General features: G+C 36.2%; 1 protein-coding gene across 2 annotated transcripts in view; it reads right to left on the bottom strand.

Annotated features, from left to right (window-relative positions):
• IMMP2L (inner mitochondrial membrane peptidase subunit 2) overlaps nucleotides 1-25,573 on the bottom strand; it is an 848,590-nt gene that overhangs the window by 761,264 nt on the left and 61,753 nt on the right. For both annotated transcript variants that reach the window (XM_029924830.1, XM_029924823.1), the window contains exon 4: nucleotides 17,317-17,420. In XM_029924830.1, the coding sequence (XP_029780690.1) occupies nucleotides 17,317-17,420 (104 nt within the window). The remainder of the gene's footprint in view (nucleotides 1-17,316; nucleotides 17,421-25,573) is intronic.

The following is a 25,573-nucleotide window of genomic DNA, read 5'->3' as shown; positions in this document are numbered from 1 at the left end:
AAAATTGAGTGTAGGGACAAAAAAGTTTCAAGAGGGAAGGAGTCTGATTCTGCTGAGATATCAGGAAACATTCATATTGTGGCCATTGCATTTAGGTATTGAAATGGTATGGGAATTTTTCCTAAGGAGTGTCTGTTGAGTATTTAAGATTTAGGTGTGATTTCACTGGAGTGAGAGAATAAGTGAATTAAAGAAGTGAATTTATAGGTTACTCTTTCTAGAAGTTTGATAACAAAGAAAATGTGCCAGTTTGGCTCTAAATCCTGACAGATTCCAGGGAGTGCAAGTATCTGTTACTATTGGACAGAAGAAGGGAGAAAACAGAAAGAATTACAGGTAATTCTAAGGTCCTCAGATGTGACTCATGGATGCATGAGTGCTATGTGATACGAGGATCCAGTGGCCTCAGGCACGCTGTCCAATACAGTAGCCACAAGCCCCAATTAGGCTACTGAACACATGAAATATGGCTCATCCAATTTGAAATATACTCTGTGAAACCCACACCAGATTTTCAAGACTTAGTATTTCAAGATTTAGTATTTCATTAATATTTAATATTAGTTATAAGTAAAAATAATATTTTGGATAAATTGAGTTATGTAAAATTACTAAAATTAACTTCTCCAATTTCTTTTTACTTTGTTAATGTGCCAACTAGACACTTTATAAGTACATACACTACAACCCAGCAATTGCACTACTAGGCATTTATCCACAGGATACAGAGTGCCGTTTCGAAGGGGCACATGCACCCCAATGTTTATAGCAGCACTATCAACAATAACCAGAGTATGGAATGAGCTCAATGTCCATCAACTGATGAACTGATAAAGAAGATTCAGTATATAGATAGATAGATAGATAGATAGATCTGTATTTGTATACACACACACACTCACACAAACACACTAGAATATTACTCAGCAATAAAAAAGAATGAAATCTTGCCATTTGCAACAATGCATATAGAACTAGAGTGTATTACGCTAAGCAAAATAAGTCAGTCAGAGAAAGACAAATATCATATGACCTCACTCGTGTGGAAGTTAAGATACAAAGCAAATGAACATAATGGAAGGAAGGCAAAAAAATAATTAAAAAAAAAAAAAAGAGAGATAAGCCATAACCGACTCTTAAATACAGAGAATAAACTGCATGTTGCTGTAGGGGTATTGGGTGGAGGATGGGCTAAATGGGTGAGGGCCATTAAGGGAGACATTTGTTGGGATGAGCACTGAGTGTTATATGTAAGTGATGAATCACTAAATTATATTCCCGAAATCATTATTACACTATATGTTAACTAACTTGGACTTAAATTTAAAATAATAATAATAATAATAATAGCACATATACAGTTCAGATGTACAGCCCTGATTTAGGGAATGAGTACTGGATTGGAAGAAGAGAAAAATTTAGAAAGGCTCTGTCAGAATTGACCCTTATAATGTATCTATCGCATTAACATGAAGTTTATAAAGGAGTCACAAGGGACAATTTCACGATTGTGTACTTTAAGAAGCTAAGGTCGTAACTGATTAGATGGCTTACTCAGGTCACGCATTTCGTTTGAAGAAAAACCCAGCGAACTCATCCACAGGTTCACCTCTATTATTTCACTTCTTGAGACATCAGTGAAAATTTAACAATTTGAATTTTAAAATATAATATTAGCTAAACTGTTATCTACCCCTCATTCTGTGCCACATCCAGTAAGATGCTTACTTATATTAAAAAAATATAACCTCCAAACACATTAAAATCATGACCTCAGTAAACATACAATTTCCTATGTTCACCAGCCAACCGATAATATAACAATTTAAGGTATCTCAACCCAGAATTTGTTTTGCTTTTGTTTCACTTTGGGCATATATACACTCTGAATTTATGTCAACCTAATTCCATACTAATTTAAAAGACAGTATCACCCATTCAAGAATATACCCCTTAAAAAATAATTGTAAGAAAACGTAGTTGAACAAGTTCAAAGAATTTACTTCTCAACTTTTGTCAAGTCATTCTCTGCCATTCACAAGTGTTAACTCACTAAGACATCATGGTGCTCCTAAGTACAGTATTCATGGAAAGTTAAAAATTAAAAAGTCCAAAGTATTGCTATAGTATATGGTCATATACCATATTTCAAATTCCAGCAACATTTCAAGTTCTAGTCTGCCCAACTGAAACCTTCAAAGATCATTCAACCACTATGTTAAAGGTCAGCTTCAATTTAAGGAGTACCAATCAGAATATGACAAGCTGCTATGAATCTACTTATACTTCCTGGGTAAGAAAGGACACATTAAGAAGGGGCAAAAATAAGAATGACATTTATGACATTTTCTTTTCATGCTTATTTTCCATGTGAAATCTGAAAAACAAACTCCTCACTTGAAACTGTATATAGCACTTAATTTTATGAGATAGCTGAATTAGCTAATAACCGCTGAAATCATGATAGTTATTTGCTTCATACTTATTGCTCCAAAATACAGAGCTGAAAAATAAAAACTAAATTATTTGATTAGATGGCATGTTTATTTCATTCTGTATATCCACCCTGTATTTATTTTAACAAATAAAACCACTATTGGTATTCCAAAACATTATTAAGAGTGATAAAGAATTCCAGCTCCCACTTCTTAAATATCTGCTGCTATCTCAATGTATCACACATATAAAAGGCTGATGCAAACCTAGCATGCAGTTAGGCATACACAGGGTGACTGTGAATTTCAAAGCAAGTTTTCGATTTTGATCTACAGGTTTTCAATTCTTTGCCTTGTTCTGTGTGACCCTTCTTCAGATGAAGGAAGTTAGTATACTCATCCATTTCAAAGGTATTGCAAGCTGGGCTCCCGTAGGACAGCCTGCCCACTGGCTGCAGTTATTTCCTCAAAGTACAGATCCAGGTGTCATTTAAAGCTCAGCTGCACCACATCCTGAGAAGAGTTTTCCAGTTTTCCTTCCTTGTATTTGTCATGTAGCTTACTACATAGTAAGTACTAAGTGTTTCACCATTATCCACTTTTAGTAAAGCATAAGCCAGCACGGTGCTACTGAGGATTACTGCTCCTGCAGTCCTGGAAGGCTGCAACCCAGTGTTGGTGTTTATGTCAACCTAGTTTATACTAAGAGTAACTGACTTAAAAGTTGACGGCGAAGAGATGGTGTAAGTATCTGGAGTAGACTCAATATCAGGATTCTACATGTAATCGTTTCTCCCTTCAATTTTACATCAAGCCTATAATTTGGTAGAAAGGATTTTTTATTTCCTTAACTCCCAAGGCATCACTGAAAGATAAGGTTGCTAAATTCAAGGACAATTTTCTGTTTTCTCCTGCTGGTGAAAACCCAGCCGTGTTGAGGGCTTCACTGGCACAGGCTAATATGTGATCGTGACATTGTAATGCTCATCTGAGAACACCTTGTCCTACATCAACAAACCTATTCACCACTTTATCCATACACCTGTTCACACTTGCCTCAACATTTTTATACATGCCATCTCTAAAACTCTCTTGATGCTTCTCTGGTCCAATACGTACCACCCCAGCTTCAAAATCTAGGCTCAAATTCATATCTGTTTTTCTTCTAACTCCTCTTCCTTCAGTGATTCATCAGTCTGAGTATCCTATCACTGGTTTTTCATATGGCTCTATCAATACATTACATACCACATGTCTTTGCCTCATCTATATGTTTATCAATGATACATAAGGGTAGAAATTACATATCCATTTCTGTTGTGCCACGTGACAACACTTACCACCAATAGTATGCTCTTAAACCAGATTACTTAATTAAGGGGGAGAAAATAAACTTTTAAAGCCTTGATGTGTAGTGTTCAACAATTTTCATGACATAAACACTCACATCAGAGTTGATTTCAAGTCACTAAATCCAGTGTTGGGAAGAAATGCACACACTGACTTGGAAACCAGTGTAAGCCACTGTACAATCTGGGCACAATTGCTGATTTAATGACTATCAAGCTTCCCTTCTAATATGCCCACCTGCTACAATTTTGACAAGCTTCAAAAATACTATTTTCTATTCTGTCTTATTCAACAGATGTCTTATACATCCATTCAGTAGAATATTAAGCCCCATGAAAGGAGGTACTTTGCCTGTCTGATCTCTTTATTGGTCTAGCACAGTGGCTAGTTCTATGCCCAGAGTAATTACTTAGAAAATATGTACCAAATGAATAAGTTGTCAATATTGCTAAATATAATAAAATATCATATAAGTATCCAGTGAATGCTGTGATATACCTCACATTGTAAAATAAATTTAATCTACATATGTGGAAAATAAAACAATCACAGAAAAACACAACTATTAAGTTAAAGGCTACCATAGAAATTATTGAGTGCAACCCTTCAATTTATTTAAAAAAAAAAAACAGTCCACAGAAGTTAATTGACGAGTTAATTGACACACAATCCCTTAGTGCCAGAGTGAGCCTAGAACCCAGGTCTCCTGATATCTGGTCCAAATCTTTTCTGAGTAGATAATCACGATTGCCCCTTGGGTTGTTGTCAATTTAAGCTAGTAGCCTGCTGAGAAGCTGCCAGTATTTTGGAAAACAGACTTTTTCATTGGTTGTCCACATTAATATACAATGCAGAACTACATTTGATGTAATGTCTAATAAAAGAAAAGTCATGCTAATTATAAGACTATTAGTCATCCAAAAAAAGGTCTATAATTATAAAAGACATTTCTGTGTACAACAGATGACCTTTTTCTCAACATTGTATCATAGAAGCAGAGATTAACCCAAATTCTATATCCATACCATCTTTAAATTTGTAATCATCTATGAGCTTAATTATCTTGATTACTATTCTGCTCATTAATAGAGAGATCATGTAAAATCAGACCTCATATTGATTCCAGAAATGATAACCAAGATCTTCCCACAATTCAGAGTCCCAGGATACAAATTACAACAATGGCCAATATTTTATCAACATCGTTATAAAATTTTAGTAATTTACATATAGATAATTGGGTTAATCTGAGAGAAGAAAAAGCTTCCTGTAGACAATATTTGATTTTTACCCATTTGTGCTTTTAATAAAACCTGAACTGAGAAGCCCGTATAGGAATTATAATTTCTTCTCATCGCTTCTCAGCCTTTTGGCGAAGATCAAGTGTAGGAATTGTAATTTCTTGTACTGAATTTCTATGAATGGTTCAATTAAACTGACAGTCTCTAAACCTGTTTCTATTGTCAAACATTTGAGTAAAGTAGAATCCAAATTTTAAAAATGTATCAATAACAAAAAAGATTACAGCTAAAATTACAGTATTTTAATAAATTACAGAGGATATCCTTCCCATGAAAAATTAGTTTTCTCCATTTCATTATCTGTTACCATTTTAAAATCTACATACAATAAATGTGCTCAAAAAAGTCGTACCACTCTGAAGATAACTAAAAACATCACTCCCTCCATTTCCAGAGTAAAAATGAGTATTCAAAGATAATTGCAGGAGGTTAAGTTCATTAGCCAATATTCCCCTAACACCTAAGGCAGTTTTCTGATTTTTTTCCAGTATGATCTTATTACTGCCTAATTATTCATATTGCTTTTCTTCTTTTTTTGTTAAACTGAAGCAGTTTAACCTTGCATTAAAATCATTAAATATACCCCCTCCCTCACTGATAATTGGCCTCTTTCTTTATTAACTGATTTCTCCTCTTGATTTATTACACGTCTTTTTTTTTTTTTTTTTTTTGCCAAATTTGGATCCATTCTGTTAATACATTTTTTTTTTATGTTTCTTCAACTCAATTAACACACTGTCACGGTAACCAAAACTTTCTTATTATTTCTTCAAGTTCTTATTGCACTTTAAAGAACCTCTACTAGGATAATGAATTTTTAATAAACCTAAAATATTTTAATGATTCTTCTTTAATTCTATAATGAAATCTATGGGAGACATACTACTCACACTTAAATGTTTCCTACTGTTTAGTCATAATACTCTACAGCAACTTTTCAGCAGTCCAAATACACAAATCTCTGCAATATAACTTATGACCCCTAAGAGCACCAAACGCCATATTATAATTATCAGATCCATAGCCAAATCAAACTGAGCCAGCTTCTCAGTCAGCAATTTCAACATCCGTATAATTTTTAATAAAGTGAAATTTATATTTGTGTGCCTTCAGTAAATATTAACCTGACCTCTGAATGTGACTAAACCTGTCACTAGATTATGCAAGGAGTAATCTTTCATAACATGAGTCACTGAGGCTTCTCATTGCTGGAAATAAACAGTTAACAACAACAACAACAAAAGATTCCTGTGTCCTGCTTGGACAGCAATGTTATCCTGAGCTCCAAAGCACAGATAAAGTTTGGTGACGGTTGCCTCCAGCTCTTTCCCTGTCTTATCAGCCCCAGCCACATTTCCCAGCAACCTCCGCCTCCACTCACCAAAAACACTGCCTTTTTTTTTTTTATAAGAAGTAAAGAAAAATGGGAGAGTAACTACGACTAGGATCAAATAAGGTTATGTTTAACTTTTGAGACTTCTTCCACATTTCCAGGATCTAAACTATGAAAAAGAATATGTACTGTCACGTTCTTGATAAGAACAAGTGGACAGAATGTTAACTGGTAGGAAACACATCTTAAACTAACAAGACAGAAATAACCAGAACAAGATTAACTATGAGAGTCTTAATAACATAGCTCCTGGAGTAAATTATAAGGAGTAAAGAAATCTAAGATTTCTACAGCTTTCTTATTTTGAATAATTTTAAGAAAACAGGAGAGGATTTTGCCCTCATCCTCCTGCCAAACAGCCACATCCCAACTTTTAATTTCTTCAATTTCAATAATTTCCACTGAAGACACAACCTTAATAAGCACAAATTCATTTGATGCCTTTGACCAAAAGAGCCTTGGTGTTCAAAGTCTCCTTATCCATGGTAAAACTTCTGTTTAATGTGCCAACACAGCTTCTTTCAAAAATTTCAAATCGGTTTTGACTCCAGCTTCAAAAGTATTCAAAGGTATGCATTTTTCTGATATTCCAAGTCATTGATTCTTATGTCCTGCTCCCTAAAACTATTGCCATACAGTCTTCAAATGGAAGAGACCTTAGAGACCAACCAGTCTATACCTCTTACTATGCAGATGTTAAAACTGACCCAAAGAGTAATTAAGATAACTGGTCTGAGGTCACTCAGCCAGTTAACAGGTAATACAGCTGAAAGGAGAGGCAAGAACTCCTGAAACTTTGTCCTATATAGGGGCTTACAGTTGTTGTATGTAAAAGAAAATAACTTTTAATTAGTCAAGTACCTAAATAAAATCAGTGTTTGCAAATGCTTACTAATCTTTCATAAAAGTTCATTTCCTTATACATTTTAGGATAGTAATAGAACTGTTTGTAACTTTTAATTGCTTAACACGATTTTCTACTAGCACTATAACAAATTTAAGCAAACTGAGGGGTTTGAAACAGCACCCATTCATTAACTCCCCATTCTCTAGGACAGAAGTCTGGCAGCTTTGGCTGGGTACTCTGCTTAGGGTCTCCGAAGGCCAAAATCAAGGTGTCAGCTGCGCTGGGCCCTTCTCTGGAGAATGGGGGAAAATCTATTTCCAGGCTTAAAACGTTGGTGGAAAAAAATCTATTCTATATGGTTATAGGGCTGAGATCCTGATTCCTTTGCTGGCTTGTGGCCAGAAGTTATTCTTAGTTCCTACAGGCAGCAAGCTTTCCTCCGCTCAGCCCCCCTCAACCTTCAAAGCCAGCAACACTGCTTCAGAGCCTTCTTGTGTCTGGATTTCTCTGACGACTTCTACTACATCTCCCTCACTTCAGCCTCTGCTTTAAAAAACTCACGTGAGGAGTGCCTGGGTGGCTAAGTCGGTTAAACATCTGACTTTGGCTCAGATCATGAACTCATGGTTTGTGAGTTCAAGCCCCGCCTAGAACCTGCCTGGAGCCTACTTTGGATTCTGTGTCATCTTCTTTCTCTATTCCTCTTCTGTTCACACTCTCTCCTCTCAAAAATAAAAATTTTTTAAAAACCTCATGTGATTAAATTGGACCCACCTGGATGATCCAGGACAACCTCATTATTTTAAGGTCAACTGAAGATCAACCTTAACTGCAACTGCAAAGTCCCTGTGGCAATGCAAGGTCACATACTCATGGGCAGGATATCCCATCATATTCATTGTCCTGGGGATTCTGGTACAGAACCTTCTGAGAGACCACTGAGATTCACTGCCTACTATACTTAGCACCTTTTTTATTAATGTAAACTTAAGGAAATGTGACTGGTTTTTAACGGATCCATATTGTTTAACTGTTAACAAAGATGTAACTTTTCACCCCTAACATTACTGTTTCAAGTAATGACTCAGATTAGCCTTTTTATGCCCCATGCCGACCCCTGTGTGAATCACTCGGCCAGCTGCCTAAGGATGTGACCAGCACAGTCACACATGTGTCTGAGCTCAGACCACATACAGGACTCTTAATGCTCTGTAACTACCATCTTAAAGTCCTTATTACCTTGAATTTGTTTTAGAAGTGAAGTCCAGGGGCAGCTGGGTGGCTTAGTCAGTTAAGCATCCAACTTCAGCCTAGGTCATGATCTCACTGTTCCTGAGTTAAGGCCCCATGTGGTGCTCTGTGCTGACAGCTTAGAGCCTGAAGCCTGACTTGGATTCTGTGTCTCCCTCTCTCTCTCTGTCCCTCCCCCACTCATGCTCTGTCTCTCCCTCTCTCTCTCTCTCTCAAAAATAAACAAACATTTAAAAAATTAAAAAGAAAAAAAAAGAAATGAAGTCCAATAGGACAATGAAGCATGTGCTAGGGAGTTACTGTCTGAAAAGAAGTAAATTTCTGTCATTTTTAAAAAATAATTCCAGTAGGTACAAAATTCTAGGCTGGAATTTTTTTCTCCTTTAGAACTTTATAGATATCATTCTGTTATCTCCTGTCTCCCATTGGTTAAAAAGCTAGCTATCTTTTTGCTTCTCTGAATCTATCTTTTCCCCCCGCTTTTCAACATATTTTTTCCTCTGGATTTCAGTGGCTTGGCCACCACGTGCCTAAAATGTTGTTTTTTCATTGTATTTATCCTGATGGGCTTTACAGTGCTTCTTGATTCTGTACATTGATATCTTTCATAAGTTCTGGAGAACACTTTGTCTTTATTCAGATACTGCTTCCTCCACCCCATTTTATCTCCTCCTCTTCTGCTACTCCAATCAGATGGAGGTCAGCCTTTTTTACTATGTGCTATGTATGCTTCTTGCACGTCACAATCTTCTCTTCCTCCACACTCAAGTCTACATACCTTCTAAGTGACCTTTCGCCCTGGCCGCAAATCCTCTCCACAGCTGTATCTAATTTGCTGTCAAACTTACCCGTTGAGTTCTAGTCTTCAGTTATATTAGTTTACATTTCTAGAACTCCTTTTTATTTTTTTATATAATATTTCTCTGGTGGAATTATCCATCTTTTCATCAATTTTTAATATATTGATTATAATTATTTTCTAGTCCATATCTGATCATTCCAACAGCCAGATCAGTATGAGATTATTTCTATTCTTTATTGTTTTATTTTGTTTTTATCTTGGTGCTGGCTTCTGATATGCATGGTGATTTTTTTCTGGAATGCCAAGCGTTACGTACAAAAACTTGTAGAGACTCTGCATGCTGTCTCTTGCTTCTGGCAAAGACAGACAGTTAAAGTTAAGAGAGACCATGTTAAAATCAGGATTGAGTTTATCAGAGGCTACATCTCAATTTTTACAAGTTACAGTCGTTTCTAGTTCGTCCTCCTAGGATGTCCCCTTCAAGGGTCCCAGGTGAAAGTATGGAGTATTTTCCTGGGGTCCTGACTTTTCCTCCTCGAACTCTGGCTTGACTCCCTTGCAGTGCAAAACTGTCAAACATTCTGCTCAAATTACCGTCTCGGCTGCCACTCTTAGGCTTCTCAGTCTCGTGGCCTTGGTGCTTACAAAGTGACAAATAACCTTAGGTCAAAAGTAGCACTGAATACAGGGCACACCTCACGCAATCTGTGCCCCTGGATAGAGCTACAATGCATGTCGATTTTTTTTTTAGGCAACTTTCTCATGTATCTCAGTAAGGACCTTAGTTTGGAATGAACTAGTCTTTCACAGATGAAAATGGAAATCAGATATTAATTGATATACAGCCTATGTTTACACATATATCTTATTGGCTCCAGAAGTATTTTTTTAAATGCTTATTTAATTTTGAGAGAAAGAACTCAAGTGGGGGCGGGGGGGCACGGAGAGAGAGGGAGTGTGTCTGAGCTGTCAGCACAGAGCCCTACGCAGGGCTCGAACCCACGAACTGTGAGATCATGACCTGAGCCAAAGTTGGCCGCTTAACTGACTGAGCCACCCAGGTGCCCCTGGCTCCAGATCTATTTAAAACAGGTTAACTCAACCTGTCTAACCATGTATTTTCCTGAGTTACATTTACTGCTTGAAACCTAAATTGGCTGCTTCTCCAAAATTCTAATTATTTCTCTGCTAGAATTGTTATTTAAACTTATTATTCAAAATTCTTCTCCTTAACAGTTCAATCTAACTTTTTATGTATAACATAATGTGTATTTGGGAGCTCCTTCTTTATAAATGCTGTCCTGAACTTTTTTTTCTTTTTTAATAAAACTCACAGTGTTCTCAGATACTGGATTTTTTACAGAGTAAAAATAAAGACACTTACAAACATAAATGCCTACTATTTCATAGAAAATGAAGGCATCTCTCTCTCTGTCGCTCCCCCACTCATGCTCTGTCTCTCCCTCTCTCTCTCAAAAATAAATAAACATTAAAAAATAATGAATAAAAATAAAAGTTGTGATCTTTTTAAATTTGTGTTCCTAAAATATATAATATTACCTACAAACTCAGAAAAATATCTGGCTATAAACAAACAAAAATTAGGAATGAATACAGATTTAGTAGATAAGCATCCAAAATTACATTTTCTAGCTCAGCAGATAACTGGCTTTTAATACAATTATGGGTCATTATGTAGTATTATCATTGCTCTAAGCATTTGTTCAAAGATTTACAAATACTCAAGACCCAAAGGAACTAGCACCTTTTTTCCCCCCAAAGGCTCTATTCTATTTCATCTATGTTTTTGGTTGAAATCTTCATAACTCTTTGCTAACATTCACTGCTAGAGGGGCTCCTGGTTGGCTCAGTGGGGTAAGCCTCCCACTTTGGCTCAGGTCAGATCTCCCCGTGTCAGGCTCTGTGCGGACAGCTCAGAGCCTGGAGCCTGCTTCCGGTTCTGTGTCTCCTTCTCTCTCTGCCCCTCCCCCTCTCATGCTCTGTCTCTCTCTATGTCTCCTTCTCTCTCTGCCCCTTTCCCTCTCATGCTCTGTCTCTCTCTATATCAAAAACAAATAAAACATTTTTAAAAATTTAAAAAAAAAAACATTCACTGCTAGAGCTGCAGCCATCACAGTGGCCATCTGTCAAAAGAGGCAATTAGTTTAGCATGTCACAAAACAGCTGTAGAAATTGTATGTATACTGTATGTTCACAATGTCTTATTTCTATTAATGAGGAAACTACATTTCATGAATAGCTATATCATAAACTTCATTATAGAAATGGGAATAAATGATAGATGCAGAGATATTAGGTCATGCTTGACTTCTTTGCTGAGAATAAGTAAGTGTCCTCAACAAAACCACAACCACAGTACATAGAAGCTTTATAGTTTGAAGGTTAAGAACATAGGATTTGATGAGAGGCACTTCAAAACTTTGCTCTTCCACTGACTATGTCCTTAAGCAAACTACTTAACCTCTCTAGACCTCACTGTTCTCATCTAAAAAATAGGGATAACAACAGTACCTACTTGTGGAGGGCAGTTAAAATAAGATCTCAGTAAAAATGAATACAGAACTCTTGGTCCAGTGACTGGGAAATAATAAAGTCAATACATATTAAAAACAGTAGTGGGGGTGCCTGGCTCACTGAGTCAGTTGAGTATGTGGCTCTTGACCTTAGGGCTATGACATCAAGCCCCACCTTGGGATTGGAGCCTACTTAATTAATTAATAAACAAGCCTGTTGTGGATACCCTTTCTTCTCTCTCTTCGTAGATCTGCATATCTTTTTTTCTTTGTCTTTGGACCTGACCATCCCATTACTCTCACCAACACAAAGTGATTAGCTATATTTGGGAGTCTGTTTCTGCTTCATAGCAACTACCTTAGTATTTTTCCACCCCAGACTTCAGGATCTCACATAGCTCACCTTAGACACACTCCAGGAAAACAGAGTGGTTGATGGGAAAGGTTTTGACACAGTGTTGACAGTCCAACAGAAACAGAGTATCACATGTGTAATTTTTAATTTTCTACCACCCATGTTAAAAAAAAAAAAAAGAAAGGAAGAAACAGGTTACATTAATTTTAATAAGGCATTCTTATTTGGCTGGAGATATCTAAAATATTATTGTTTTAACAAGCGGCAGTAACCACTTCGGCTGCTCAATAGCAACATTTGTCTGCTATATGGGAGAGGACAGGTTCAGAGTCCAGTGGACCTGGATTTGCCTTCTGGCTCTGAAACTTACTTGCTATTGACTTGCTAAACCTCATTTTCACTGTATTAAAAATAACTATCTCCAGATATTGTTAGGAGAATTAAGTAAAAATGGCATGCACAAAGTACTTAGCAAAATGCCTGATATATAGAGGTACTCACGAAATGAGAATTTCCCCACCCTAAACTTCTTACTCTCGAACTGAACATGGGCTCAGTGTAGAGCCATCCATCTAGCCTGAGTTCCTTCTCTTCTAACTCTACCACCAAGTTTAGCCTTTCCCCACCTGCACGGCTCTTCCTCCTGGTTTCCTAGCAGCAGTAAATGTGAGTGTGTGGACTTCCAGAAGCCATGGAATCTCACCAATGACCCAAGTATGTGGTCCTCAGGAACCAAAATGACTGATGTGCCTGAAAGCTTCCTTGTCTGGCTTTCTAATCCACCTCCCCAGCTCCTACCACTGCCACAGCTTCCCCAGCAACTCCCAACGACACAGTGCTTCCCCCACGGAACGCACGCTGACCTCAACGTTTCTAAAGGTAAAGATTTTCCTATGAAATAACTAGCAGGACCCTTCCAAAGTGTCAAACTCAAACACACACACACACACACACACACACACACACACACACACAAATGAAGATATATCAGATTCCAGGAGACTATAGACATTAGAAACAAAAATGAAATATGGGATCCTGCATGGGATCTTGGCATAGAAAAAGGACATTAGTGGGAAAATGGGTGAAACTCACTATGGTCTGCAAACTAGTTTACAGTATTGTGTCAATGTCAACTTCCTCATCCCAATAATTGTACCATGGTAGTGGACAATGTTAGTTTAAGGGGCATAAGATGAATAGTCTGAGGATCTAATGGGTGACATGGAGATATACTATGCATACTGTATAACTATATAACTGAATATACTGTATAACTGAAATTTGCTTAGAAAGTAGAGCTTAAAGCTTCTCACATGCACAAAAAAAGTAAATATGTAAGGTAACAATGTTAATTAATTCAGTGGGTGGAAATCCTATCACAATGTGTGTGTGTGTGTGTGTGTGTATGTGTGTGTATATAAAATCAACCCACTGTACACTTAAGATACCACAATTTTATTTGTCAATTGTACCATCAATAAAGCTGAGAAACAAAGTTTATGGGAACACTCTATACTACTTTTACAACCTTTCTTGAAGTCTAATGTCATTGCAAAATAAAAAGTTAAAACACTTTTAAATGTGATTATTTGAAACTTTATTATGAAGGAACCTCTGTCCTGATGGGCTTGTTCATTGATATTTCACTGTAAATATGCTACTTATGTTAAGCCTATTGCAGTGAGGTTATCACACAGGTTAATGAAAAGTCAATTCCAAGGTATAGAAAATCCACCTTAATCACCAGTTTGCAAATTCACTAAGAGAGTATGATGTCACCTACATACACTCAGTAATGCTCAGGACTTGATGAAAGGAAATAATGCTTTACATGACAAGTAAAGCATTTATATTAAATAAATATACCTTTTGATTTACCATCAGTGAATGGCATGCGTAAACATTACTTCCACTGAGACCAACTTTTCACGGAAAGAAAGTGACAGGAAAAGATAAGGAAGAGATGCAGAGAAGCATCTTCTAGTATGTAACCTTCAGATTTTCCACGCTTTAGGGAACAGCCTTGGTCAGTGAGCTCTGAACCAAACCCCCTGCAATAGAAAAGAAAAGTCTGCTCTGCTACAGCATGTGTTTCCGTAACATGAATGAGCTTATAGGTAATATGAAGAAAGAGTTTCAGTGTAAAGCAGAAACTGCATTGGTTCATAGGTAATCTTTTCTCAGATCATTAATGAGTTGCTTCATTAATAATAGCAACAGAAGGGTATGCACACTAATGGCAGTAAGCCAGGAATTATATGTTTAGTTCTTCTCCTAGAAATTCTTATTGCAAGGTTAACCCTGATCTTTGTTTATAAAATATAAATAAGTACATAAGTACATAAATAAATACATGAACAAATAAAGTCAGTCAGCCAGTCAGTCAGTAGGTAAGTAAGTAAGGTAACACTGAACAAGGAACAGAAGATACATCTCTGATATCAGTATTCTTTGTACAAAGCTTGCAATCTTTTCTCTACTTGTAACTTGTGATGAAAACGTCACTCTGCCTTTGTATATGTAGACAAGCTCAACCCTTCTTTACACTGCCTTCCATCAAGTCATCTTCAGCTTTTTGGTTTTAAATAAATCCTACACTTACTGCAGTGTTCATTTATTATAAACGTCATGTCCTTTAAACAGTGCTAGCACTTTCACTGAATTGTGATTGTTTTCATTAGTGCTCTAGTTACAAAGTTGCATAAGCCCTAGTATTTCATGAATTTGCAACTGCAGTTTTTCAGAAATGCATATATAATATTATAATTAAAATGCTATATTTCCACATACACTAAATATATAAAATGCTGCCCCAGGTTTTTTTAAATATAAATTGTCATACTACTTTGTTTCCAAAGATTATTTATATATCAATGAAATGTGTTATATCAATTTGTAAACAAAATGACAAACTACATTTTATATTTAGCCCTAATTCAAATTTAGTCACCCATTTCTTACGAGTCACATATTTTTCAAATAGATAGAGTGTTCTGATGTACTAATGATAATTAACATCTGAGTTAAAACCAGACTGACACATGTTATAAGAAAAGCAAATATCCAGTGTTGACATCAACTAAATATATATTAATGAACATAAATCAAATCAACATCAATCGTTTCAAATGAAGCAGTCTAGAAAATGTATACAAATATAAGGACATTTAGAAAGCACTTTTGCTCACAAAACTAAAAAGAGACTTTAAATAATGTCTTTTATACAGTAGTACATCATGCTAAAAAAGAATTTAGCAAAAGCCTTTTTGTTTCTTTTCAAGAAAAAATAACAATCATTGCTTAATGATTATTTGTTGTTAAATAAATAATACCAATCACTAAGCATTCTTTCATGAAAATGGCTCCTATCAGCAATAAGCATTATGAAAGAAAATTTGTGTTATTTGTACATGACAAAGATATAGCACATAATTAACTCATTAAAAAATACAGTTCAACCAAAGTAGCTATAATTGATTATATCAACCCCAATTCGAATATGCTATTTTTAAATTAATTTATATAATAAATATCAATTAGTTTAATATTTACATAAGAGAATAGTGTTCTCTTTTTCAGAGTCCACAATATGCTAGCATACTTTTCTGGACCCATGCAACTCTGAATTTCATGGAGCCTTTTTTTTTCCCAATTACCTATTCAAATTTACTTGCTTAGAGATAGTCAGCATGTTTCTCACAGAAAAAAAAAAACCTTCCACAATCGTCTGCTTATAGTGTGACCTCTTTCACTTGGGTGCGTATCCTCTCCATCACCGACTAAGTGAGAATGTAACCTTGTCAAACCAAAGGCAAAAGAATAATGAGCACACAACAGGCTAGCCCAGCATGGAAAAGGTTGTTAAGGATGTTGCAAAAGAAGTACCCTGAATGACAAAATAAAAGTATAGTCCAAGGACTAGGTTAGTTAGTATTAAAGAAAGCTCTCAAGAACATGAGAAGCATTTAATCCCCATCCTAGGATGTCTGCCATACAAAACTCTGCCTGAATATATTTATTTTATTAGTTACTAGCCAGATTTAGTTAATATGCTTTCAAATGAATCCTGGTAAAACAGGCTTGGTAGAGACACATTTCCACTAACCAGTAGCCAAAGGCGTGGTATGAACAAGTGGATCATGTTTTGCTTTTGCCACACAATTACAAATTCTCATCTAACAAAAAAACAATCATTCCAATTTAAGAACTAGAACTCTAAACCAGAAGTCTTCACCAAATGCCAGCACATTACTATAATTAAAACAAATAACAATATCTGCTACATTAATTGCTACCCCAATGCACTACCATTAAAACATTTTTATAAGCAGCTGAAGCCAGAAGATGTCAGGCAAGTTCTGTTACTGTCTTCTCAGTGTGAATTTACTTTTAAAACAAACAAATCTCAAATCTGAACCATCCAAGCATGTACCAAGACTATGTATTATATCACTGCGTCAGTTATACACACTTTTACGTCCTTCTTCTACATGAAGATTGCAATGAAATTTTTGTTCCTGACCATTCATAATACTTTAGCAGAGAAACAGTGCCACCTTTTGGTCCCAAACAAAAGCCTCCAATCTCCTATTCTTCCAAACTGCCTTATTTCCATTCAATTACTGATACATAAAAATGTGACTGAATTTCATGTCACAATTATCATCTTCTAGATACATTGTGTACCCACACAAACTAACAAAAATGAGAGTCATAAAAAAGTTGCTTCCAAGATGCAAAATTTCAAAATACTCCAAACTGACACCAAATACAAGTACTCTAGATCATCGATAAAATTTCTTATCAACATTTCACTAAAGACATTTTACCACATTCACGTTTGTCAATCAACGAATATATTTTAGATATAAAAGAAAAATCCTTTTTTAAAGCATTGTTACATTTCAAAAATGATCTTTAAAAATACATTTCAAATGCATCTATTAATTTAATAATTGTCAATGAATTCACAGCAAATTACCAGTTAAATTAGATAATTATAAATAATTTTATATACAAATATAGTATGTTTCTGAATTACTTACACCAATGACACAATGTCACCACGCTGTACTTCAAAATTCCTCACTTTCCAGTGGTTCAAAAGGACCACATCAGATGATTGGCTCCCCCCAGGATTCAAAGAAGGCTAAAAAATAAGGAGAAAGAGACACATCTATCATTCATATTTTTCAATCTTCATGGTTCCTTGCACGTCATAGCTCTAGTGCAGTGCAATAAAACATTTCTAATACAGTAGCTTTCAATACATTGCTGTTCTAAAGTAACTGCCAATGATGAGTTTTCAAAAAGACTCATTGGTATTCTTCACAGGTGAACCTGGGGGGGAAATATATTACCAATACTTATTTGAAAGGAAAATGTGCTAGATGTTCAAATCTAACTAAGCTCCGATAAAGAGGTATCAACAGCTTTAAGAAGGATTAAAAGAAATGAGGAAGAAGTAAATCAAACCTCCCAATGGAATATTCAGATGGAATCTAATTCCACAGTAGTGCACATCACTGTTCCATTTGCCGAAAAGCAGACATTGTCTCCCATCAACCAGGAAAACACCCACATGAAGAAAAGAAGGGAGGAGAAGAAACAGGGCAGGGGACAATCATGGAAGATGTCGAATTTCCCACTCTGACCTCTCTTTTCTAGAGAGAACAGGGAGTAAGGGTCCTGGTCCAAGTTTAAAACTAGTAAGTGACCTTCATCCTAAGATTCAGATGAGTCGAGATGTGCCTGAGGATTGGTAGGGCAAAAATCAAGATACACTTTGTGAGGAATTCATCTGAAGGTCAGGAACCATCTAGGCATAAAAATTTGATTGAGGAACCATGAAGCCAGCAGGCCTGTAACTTGGACAGGGGTGCCGAAAAAGCCCGTGGATAACAAGTCTGAAAACTAAGGTGGGAATAGTGAAAGTGAGAAAAGAAAAACTAGCAGAGCTTTGTCACCACAGACTCTCCAGGGTCTCTGGGTACGCCATGGGGGGAACCTGCAGTTTCTGCAGTGGTGGCAAAGGGGCCAAACGACCCACAGCCAAGCGTCTCCCCCTTCACTGACAGCAGCAGTGAGAGGAGACGGAGCCACAGCAGCCACAGCAGGAGCCAGGAAGACCCTGGGTGCCTGACCACGGCCAGTCACCAAAACAGTGAGTGATGCCCTCTTTTTCAATGATTCCTGAATTTGTAAATTTCTACAAAGCAGATGAGGGCAAAGCTGTGGGGACAATTATCATGGACTTATTTGGGACTACCCAGGGTTTTTTTGTGGCCAAAACATATTGGCTATTTTTGAAGATCTCAAACACTCCCACAGCTTCTACCAACTCCTTTATGTGATAATGCCTAAATATCTATCTCTATCTTTAGTTTTGAATTCTGGCTACTCATTTCCTCTGACTACCTTACGTAAAGCTCAACATGATTAAATGGATTTAGTCATGATTTCTTACCAAAAAAGGTTTTCTTCCTTATTTTTCTTACATCTTATTTACCTTACCCCAGTCAACCAGCTTAAAATCTTACTTATCCTTATACTTATCTAACCGGTCATCAAGCTGAGGAGGTTCTTTTATTTTCCATCACAATGTCTTTCATTTATGGCCAATCTTTTCTCTTCCTTCTCCCATCACCATACTTCAGGCACCAATGATCATGTTACTCACCATGTAACTATACTAATCTGTCTTTCACCTCCGACTCAGAAAGGAATAACTCCATTTCTTTCAAGCTAAATGATTTTGAGCAACTTATTTAACTTTATTATGCTTTGATTTCCTTACTAGTAAAGTGATGATAATTAGTAATAATACACAATAATAGCCATTACTCACCAAGTGCTGACCATGTGTACTGTTCTATTAATAAGAGCCAGACATACTGAATGCAAGGCACTGTTCTAAGAGCTTTACCAATTTTTTACTTGGTACAATCATTCACTCAAAGTTTATACAACAGTTCTTAACCCAGAGGCAAGCTCTCAGTAATCCCTAGTATTGGTAATACTACATCACAAAATTTTAATGACAGGTAGTGTTGTATCCTTTCCCAGATTCCTCCTCTGGTTCTACCCATAATAAGAAACAGAGCTGATATAGTAGGATGAATCCAAAGGGCTTTTTTAGGCCATAGGCTAGGGAATGCTTTTGCCATCACACAGTAGGATTAGATTAAAAATTCAGCTTTCTGGGGCGCCTGTGTGGCTCAGTCAGTTGACCTCCCAGCTCTTGATTTCACCTCAGGTCATGATCTCATGATTTGTGAGATCAAGCCCTGCAGCAGGCTCTGTGCTTAGAGCACAGAACCTGCTTGGAATTCTCTCTCTCTCTCTCTCTCTCTCTTTCTCTCCTCCCCCCCCCCCGCTCACACATGCATGCTCTCTCTCTCTCTCTCAAAATAAATAAGTAAACAAAAAAATCATCTTCCATAGGGGTTCATTCTTTCTCATTCATATTCTCTGTCTTTGAGTTCAGTATCTTGCAAGTCCCTTTCCCTTATTTCCTTGTACTTTTCCTCCTATACAACTGATATAATAAAGGTGGCCTGGAGGATCTGAACCACAAAGAGAAAATCTCCTTCCTACTGCATTTTCACTAAGTTTGTTTCTTTTTCGTGAAGAACAAAAGTTATTTAGTAATTGCCAACTGCTCTTCCTCAGTTACTTTTATTGGTGTTTTACAAAAGTTTGTGACCACCGTTTATAATGAGAAATGCATTTTATACACATGAACAGAAGCACACTTCTGAACAAAATTTCAGAAAACAGTAATTACCTTTACTACATACACCCAATTTTTTATTCTCTTCTGATCTGTTTTTAAAACTCTATCTATAACCAAACATAGTAAGTTCACATCCACTATCTGGATTTTACAACCTACTAATAAATTGCCATCCACAGTACAAAAATCATAGCGTTAGACAATTCTTCTTCAACCATTATGCCATGAAGTTTGCCTTTTTCCAGAATTCTACTTTTAGCTCATTCATTCCTGCTTTTAAATTTTCCCTGAAAAACCTAATCAATATTCTCAGTTGCAAATACCACCCCTATACCAATAACTCCTAAACGCACAGTCCTAAATGACTTCCTCCTCTAGACTCGGTTCATAGCACTTCACACTACAACACTTACATATTGCAGTTTTTGTTTACCTGACTCTACAACTACACAGGAAGCAGTTTTTATCCACTACTGTAAACCCCAGTTAGATTTATGCTCCAACACCAACTACTATTCTGAGATTCTAGCACAGGAGATTCTAAGTGGTTGTTGGGCGTCTTCATCTGATCAAGTCATTATCCTACTTTAAATCCTTCACTAACTTACCAACACCAACACGACTGGCTTCAAGATCAAAATCAAGACAAACGTGATCTGCAGGACCCATTCAATCCCCACCTGCATAGTTCCTACAGGTTAAATTAAATCACAGGCAGGTTACTCACTGACACCTTCAAGGCATCATGTAAGTAAATATTTCTGCCCACAGTGTTACCCCCACTTTCCACTTTCTGCCATCTGGTTAACTCATACTAAAAAACACTATTTGAGTCTCATGAGGCAATTTCACAGGAATTCTTTCTGAAGAACCCTCATCTCTCCGTCTCCCCTTTTCCATCTTCAGTCTCCATCAGGTGATCAAAACTCTCACATTCCTCATCACAATCTGTGATTATTTCTATCACAGCATATTTACATGTAGATTGTAATGATTGCCTGTCTCTCTTCCCAAGCATCTATAAAGCATTTTGAGAATATGTTGTTTCTTAGGTCTATGTTCTTAACACCCAGGCACAAAAGGTGATTAATAATTTTCAGTGAAAAGAATAAAAAATATCAATTAATTAAATTCCTAAAAAATCCCAAATTAACATGCCCAGAAGAGAGATCATATTCTGCTCCGGCTCCCAATTATAGTTCTGCATTCCTCTCCTTAGTTAACAGGATCGCCATTCACCCTGCTCCCCAGACTAACATACTTTTGAGTCAACCTCAATACCCTCCCTTTGGGTCTCCCATCATCTGATTGTCCCTCTCCCCAGAATACCTTTTCCCTACTTGGAAAATTCTACTTATCTCTCAAAGCACAGCTTGGATGGTGACTTTTCTCTGTGAAGTCTTAAAAAAAAAAAAAAACTGAAGTTTCCTTGTAGATATTAGGAAATTTACACCGTAGTGCTCCAAGGCCAAGGACACAAAGAATCCCCATAGACTCAAATTTTGGCACTTGGATTCATCTTTCCCTCAGAGAATCACTCATCAACCAGCTTTTCTAACTCCAATTGTTAGAACCAAAAGGTAATGAGTTGTAAACAAAAGATCTATGTAGGGGGGAAAATCCCAGAAGGAAACATGTCTAATTTCAAACAGTAAAATATTAGTATCATCAGTCAACACCCAGGAGATCCTGTCTGAGTTTATAAAGAAAACAACAGAATTTTCTTTTATCTTCCCTCCCCTCTACAAGGTTAAATTTAATCATGCCCATCTGTGAAACCTTAACTATTTAGGTTAACTTCAATGATAGCTATTAAAACCTGGATATAGGTATCTGCCTCCACATGACTCTTTCACTCAACTGTAAGCTTTTCAATTGTAGAAATCATGTCTCACTCATGTTTGTATGCCCAGAAGAAGGGCTAGAAAATAGTATTTCTATACTTTAAAGTTTAAAAGATTTTTAAAAAATTAAAACATATTTCAATAAGATGACTCCTAAGCAATGTATATTATCTAAACATTGTGTGCATTTCTTTCAATGAAAACATATTCTAGTTTAGTATGGTAAGAAATCTTTTGCACCTCAAGTTAGGCAATTTAAGCATTAAGAACAAAGTTGAACACGGCTTTATTATTATCCATAATGAGATAATGCTAATGTAATATTCATTATGTGAAGTAGAATAAAACCAAATAAAATTTTCACAACAGAATAAATTTTTCTCTGTACTGTTCATTTATGAATTTGAATAACCACTTATCATAAAGAAAAATTTACTTAAATTGAGAAACTGTTCTACAGTACAGCAGTATAACAACCATAGCTCTTTGTACTTCAATTTAAAAATTTATTAAAAAGAAAAAAAACACTTTAGTTCCTGAGTTTTCTAAAACAACTTTTGAGAAGAAAAATAATGCAGTAACTTCAAAATGAAAAATTTATATGAAAATGAAGAAAATCTCATCTGGATAATGCTGCTTCAGAAAAATTAGTAAGTCATGTTATTACTTAGAAATTGTACATCTCATTTCCTTGTGGAAATGGCAGTTTATACTTTAGACAGAGCAAGTAATCTTGTCAAATCAAAGAAGTTATACCTATGAAATCTAAATTAAAAGTCATAAACTTTTAGAAACTTATGTAACCAGAGTCTATATTTTCTTGTCATGCTGTTAATACCTTAAATCCTAGATTCCTTGAGACTACATCAAAATTATAAACAACTTAGAATAATAAAGTTTTTCAAGTAAGAAACCTCAGAGATTGTTTAATTTAGGAGTTTCTACCTCAATTTCAAAATGTGTAACTGTGTTAGATGTTCCTGCAGGAGTCAGATTTCCAGTAGTAAGGGGAAAAATACTGTTAATCAGTGAATTTACCCACAAGGAACAAAACAAACCTCACAGCTGATCTGCCCATCTTTTCTTCAGTGACTTGCATCTTCAAACTCAACCTATTCATGAACTTCTACCATGGAACATTAAAAGGTTAAACATCAACAACTTAGGTCTTTTGGAAAGCCCTTGCTCTAAAGACAGAAAACTGTGGTCACATGTTGGCACCATTTCCTCACTAGTCAGACTACCTAAAACAAATCATTTAATCTTCCTATGCCTCATTTCCACACCTATAAAATGAGGACTGCACTACCACCTACATCATAGAGTTGTTACAAGAAATAAATGATAATGTTACAAAATGTTAATACAATGCATGATACAGAGTAAACAGTCAACAAATTAAGATGATAAAAATTGGGGGGGTAGGCGCCGGGGTGGCTCAGGTCATGATCTCATTTCCTTTAAGCAAGCAAAGTCAACACTTTGACTTTAGATCTCAATTGTTCTGTGCTGACAGTTCAGAGCCTGGAGCCTGCTTCAGGTTCTGTCTCCCTCTCTGTCCCTCCCCCGCTGGTGCACTGTTGCTCATGCACTCGCTCGCTCGCTCGCGCGCTCTCTCTCACTCTCTCTCAAAAATAAATAAAAATGTTTTTAGAAATTTTTAAATAAAGATGATACAGATGGTGCTAGCAACAACAGAACAACAACAAAACAACAACAAATCAATTAACAGCATTCTTTCTGTAAAACTAAGATTCAGCCTTTACATGTTGCCCTGAATGTTTTTCCTTTTAAATACTAAATTGGAAGTCTTCAGTCTGAAATTTCAACCCTTTATTTCTAAACTGTCAATGGATTATTTCTTCATTTCCTTTAAGCAACCAAAGTCAACACTTTGATTTTAGATCTCAATTGTTCTGTTTTAGGAATTAATTCTCCCAAACTTCAATGTGTACAACTATTTAGCTAAAAATATTTTCTCTAAAAACATTGTTTTAAGCTATCATTTTTAAGCATACACATATATACATACATATAAAAAAAGATATATGTTAAAAATCTAAGTCATTAGCTCTGATTGATGAGATTATGATTTTCTTTTCTTTCCTTTTTTTGGGGGGGAGGGGGGAGAGTTTTGTAACATTAAAAAAGTAGATGGTGCGCTTTGCCCTGACCTAGGTATTATATCATTCATTCTAAGAAAAATAACATTAGTCAGCAGATTTCAACAGATGTTAATAAATTATGCTAAAGCTAGAAATAGCAGATTTCAAACCTGCTTTTGGAACAAGTACAACACAGCAGTTGGGCTGTAATGCTATCGCTGATCAGAGACCACGCTGAAGGATTTTTATTCCTCCTACAAACAAATATTATTATCAAGGTATCCTAAATTCTTGGCTTATGTCTAAGTTCAAACCATATGACAGTTTTGGGGGAATTTATATCTTGGTTTAGAAAAACAAAACTCCCCTAGAGAACTGAACAGAGATGTGATGGATTTCTTACCTTGTAAGATTTAGCCATAGCCATCAATCAGTAAATGACATTATTCTGATTTTGATTTCTTCTATGAATATCTTATTCATGTCTTCACACATATTTTAATTAAATTTTTAAAAAATTCACAGCCTATAATTCACTCCCAATGTCTATCTACAAAGCTGGTTTTAACCTCCTTTCTCTGGTTTTGTGAACCCATTCAGGCCTATTAAGAGCACCATCACCCTGGCTATAGACAGTCTAAAATGTTTGAATATTAAATATTATGCTTTCAGTGAGATGGTCCCCAGTTGCAGCCATGAGGAACCAACAGTAGCCCTCAGATTTCTTTTGAAGAGACTTCTTTTTTTAAACTGCAATGCTGGCCAAGAAGCATGAAATACAGTTAAAATAAATATGTATTCTGATTATAGATTTATTATTATTGTGAGAAGGTACACTTTTGAAAGAATGTGAATAAAATGGTCTAAAATGTCATCTCCCTTCCCTTGCTTTTGAGGCTTCTAGACCTCCTAGATTTTCTCACTAGTTGTACAAAACAAAACGGACTCTAACTATATGTAGATCTGCATGAAGATTTAAGTTAGAAATGGGTCAGTCCTTTCAGTTAAAGGATACCTATTATCCCTACTCCTTACTACTTGACCCCTTTCAATGACCAACCATCTAATTCAAAAATTATTCAAACTTCTGTTCTTAGGGCCCTTAACCTGACAAGGATATTAAAACCTAGGGCCACACACATATTACATTTGAGTGCTAAAAGGAGGAAATGAAAGTCATCAAGCATCTCAGGAAATTTTATACTTATTAAACTCTGGTTCCATCTGACAGTATATTAATAGGTACAGAATGACGGGCTCTCCATGCCTGCTCCAGCTTCCAGGGGCTCCCCCACAGGAGAGGCTGCCATTATCATGAAGTCCCCATTAGAAAACCCTCCTTACAGAGTCACATAGAGCTCTGGCCTAGACCAGTCACCCTAGCTGGACCAAACAGTCCGGGCAGCCTCTTTCTGCTCACATGTGTAAACTCCGGACATGTCCCACATGAGCTGGGAAAAGAGAGATTCTCTTTCAACTTGAAGAACAACAGGGGGGAAAAAAAAACAGAGATGCCTTTGTGAAGGATGTGAAGCCATAAAAATTCATTCCTGGTCTCTTTCACATGTTCAACCCTTCATCCCTGAAAAACTACTAACTTCCAACTCTGCCAGGTACT

This window comes from Suricata suricatta, chromosome 2, assembly GCF_006229205.1.
Source record: "Suricata suricatta isolate VVHF042 chromosome 2, meerkat_22Aug2017_6uvM2_HiC, whole genome shotgun sequence".
Classification (NCBI taxonomy): domain Eukaryota; kingdom Metazoa; phylum Chordata; class Mammalia; order Carnivora; family Herpestidae; genus Suricata; species Suricata suricatta.
This window is presented reverse-complemented; position numbering and strand designations above follow the sequence as displayed.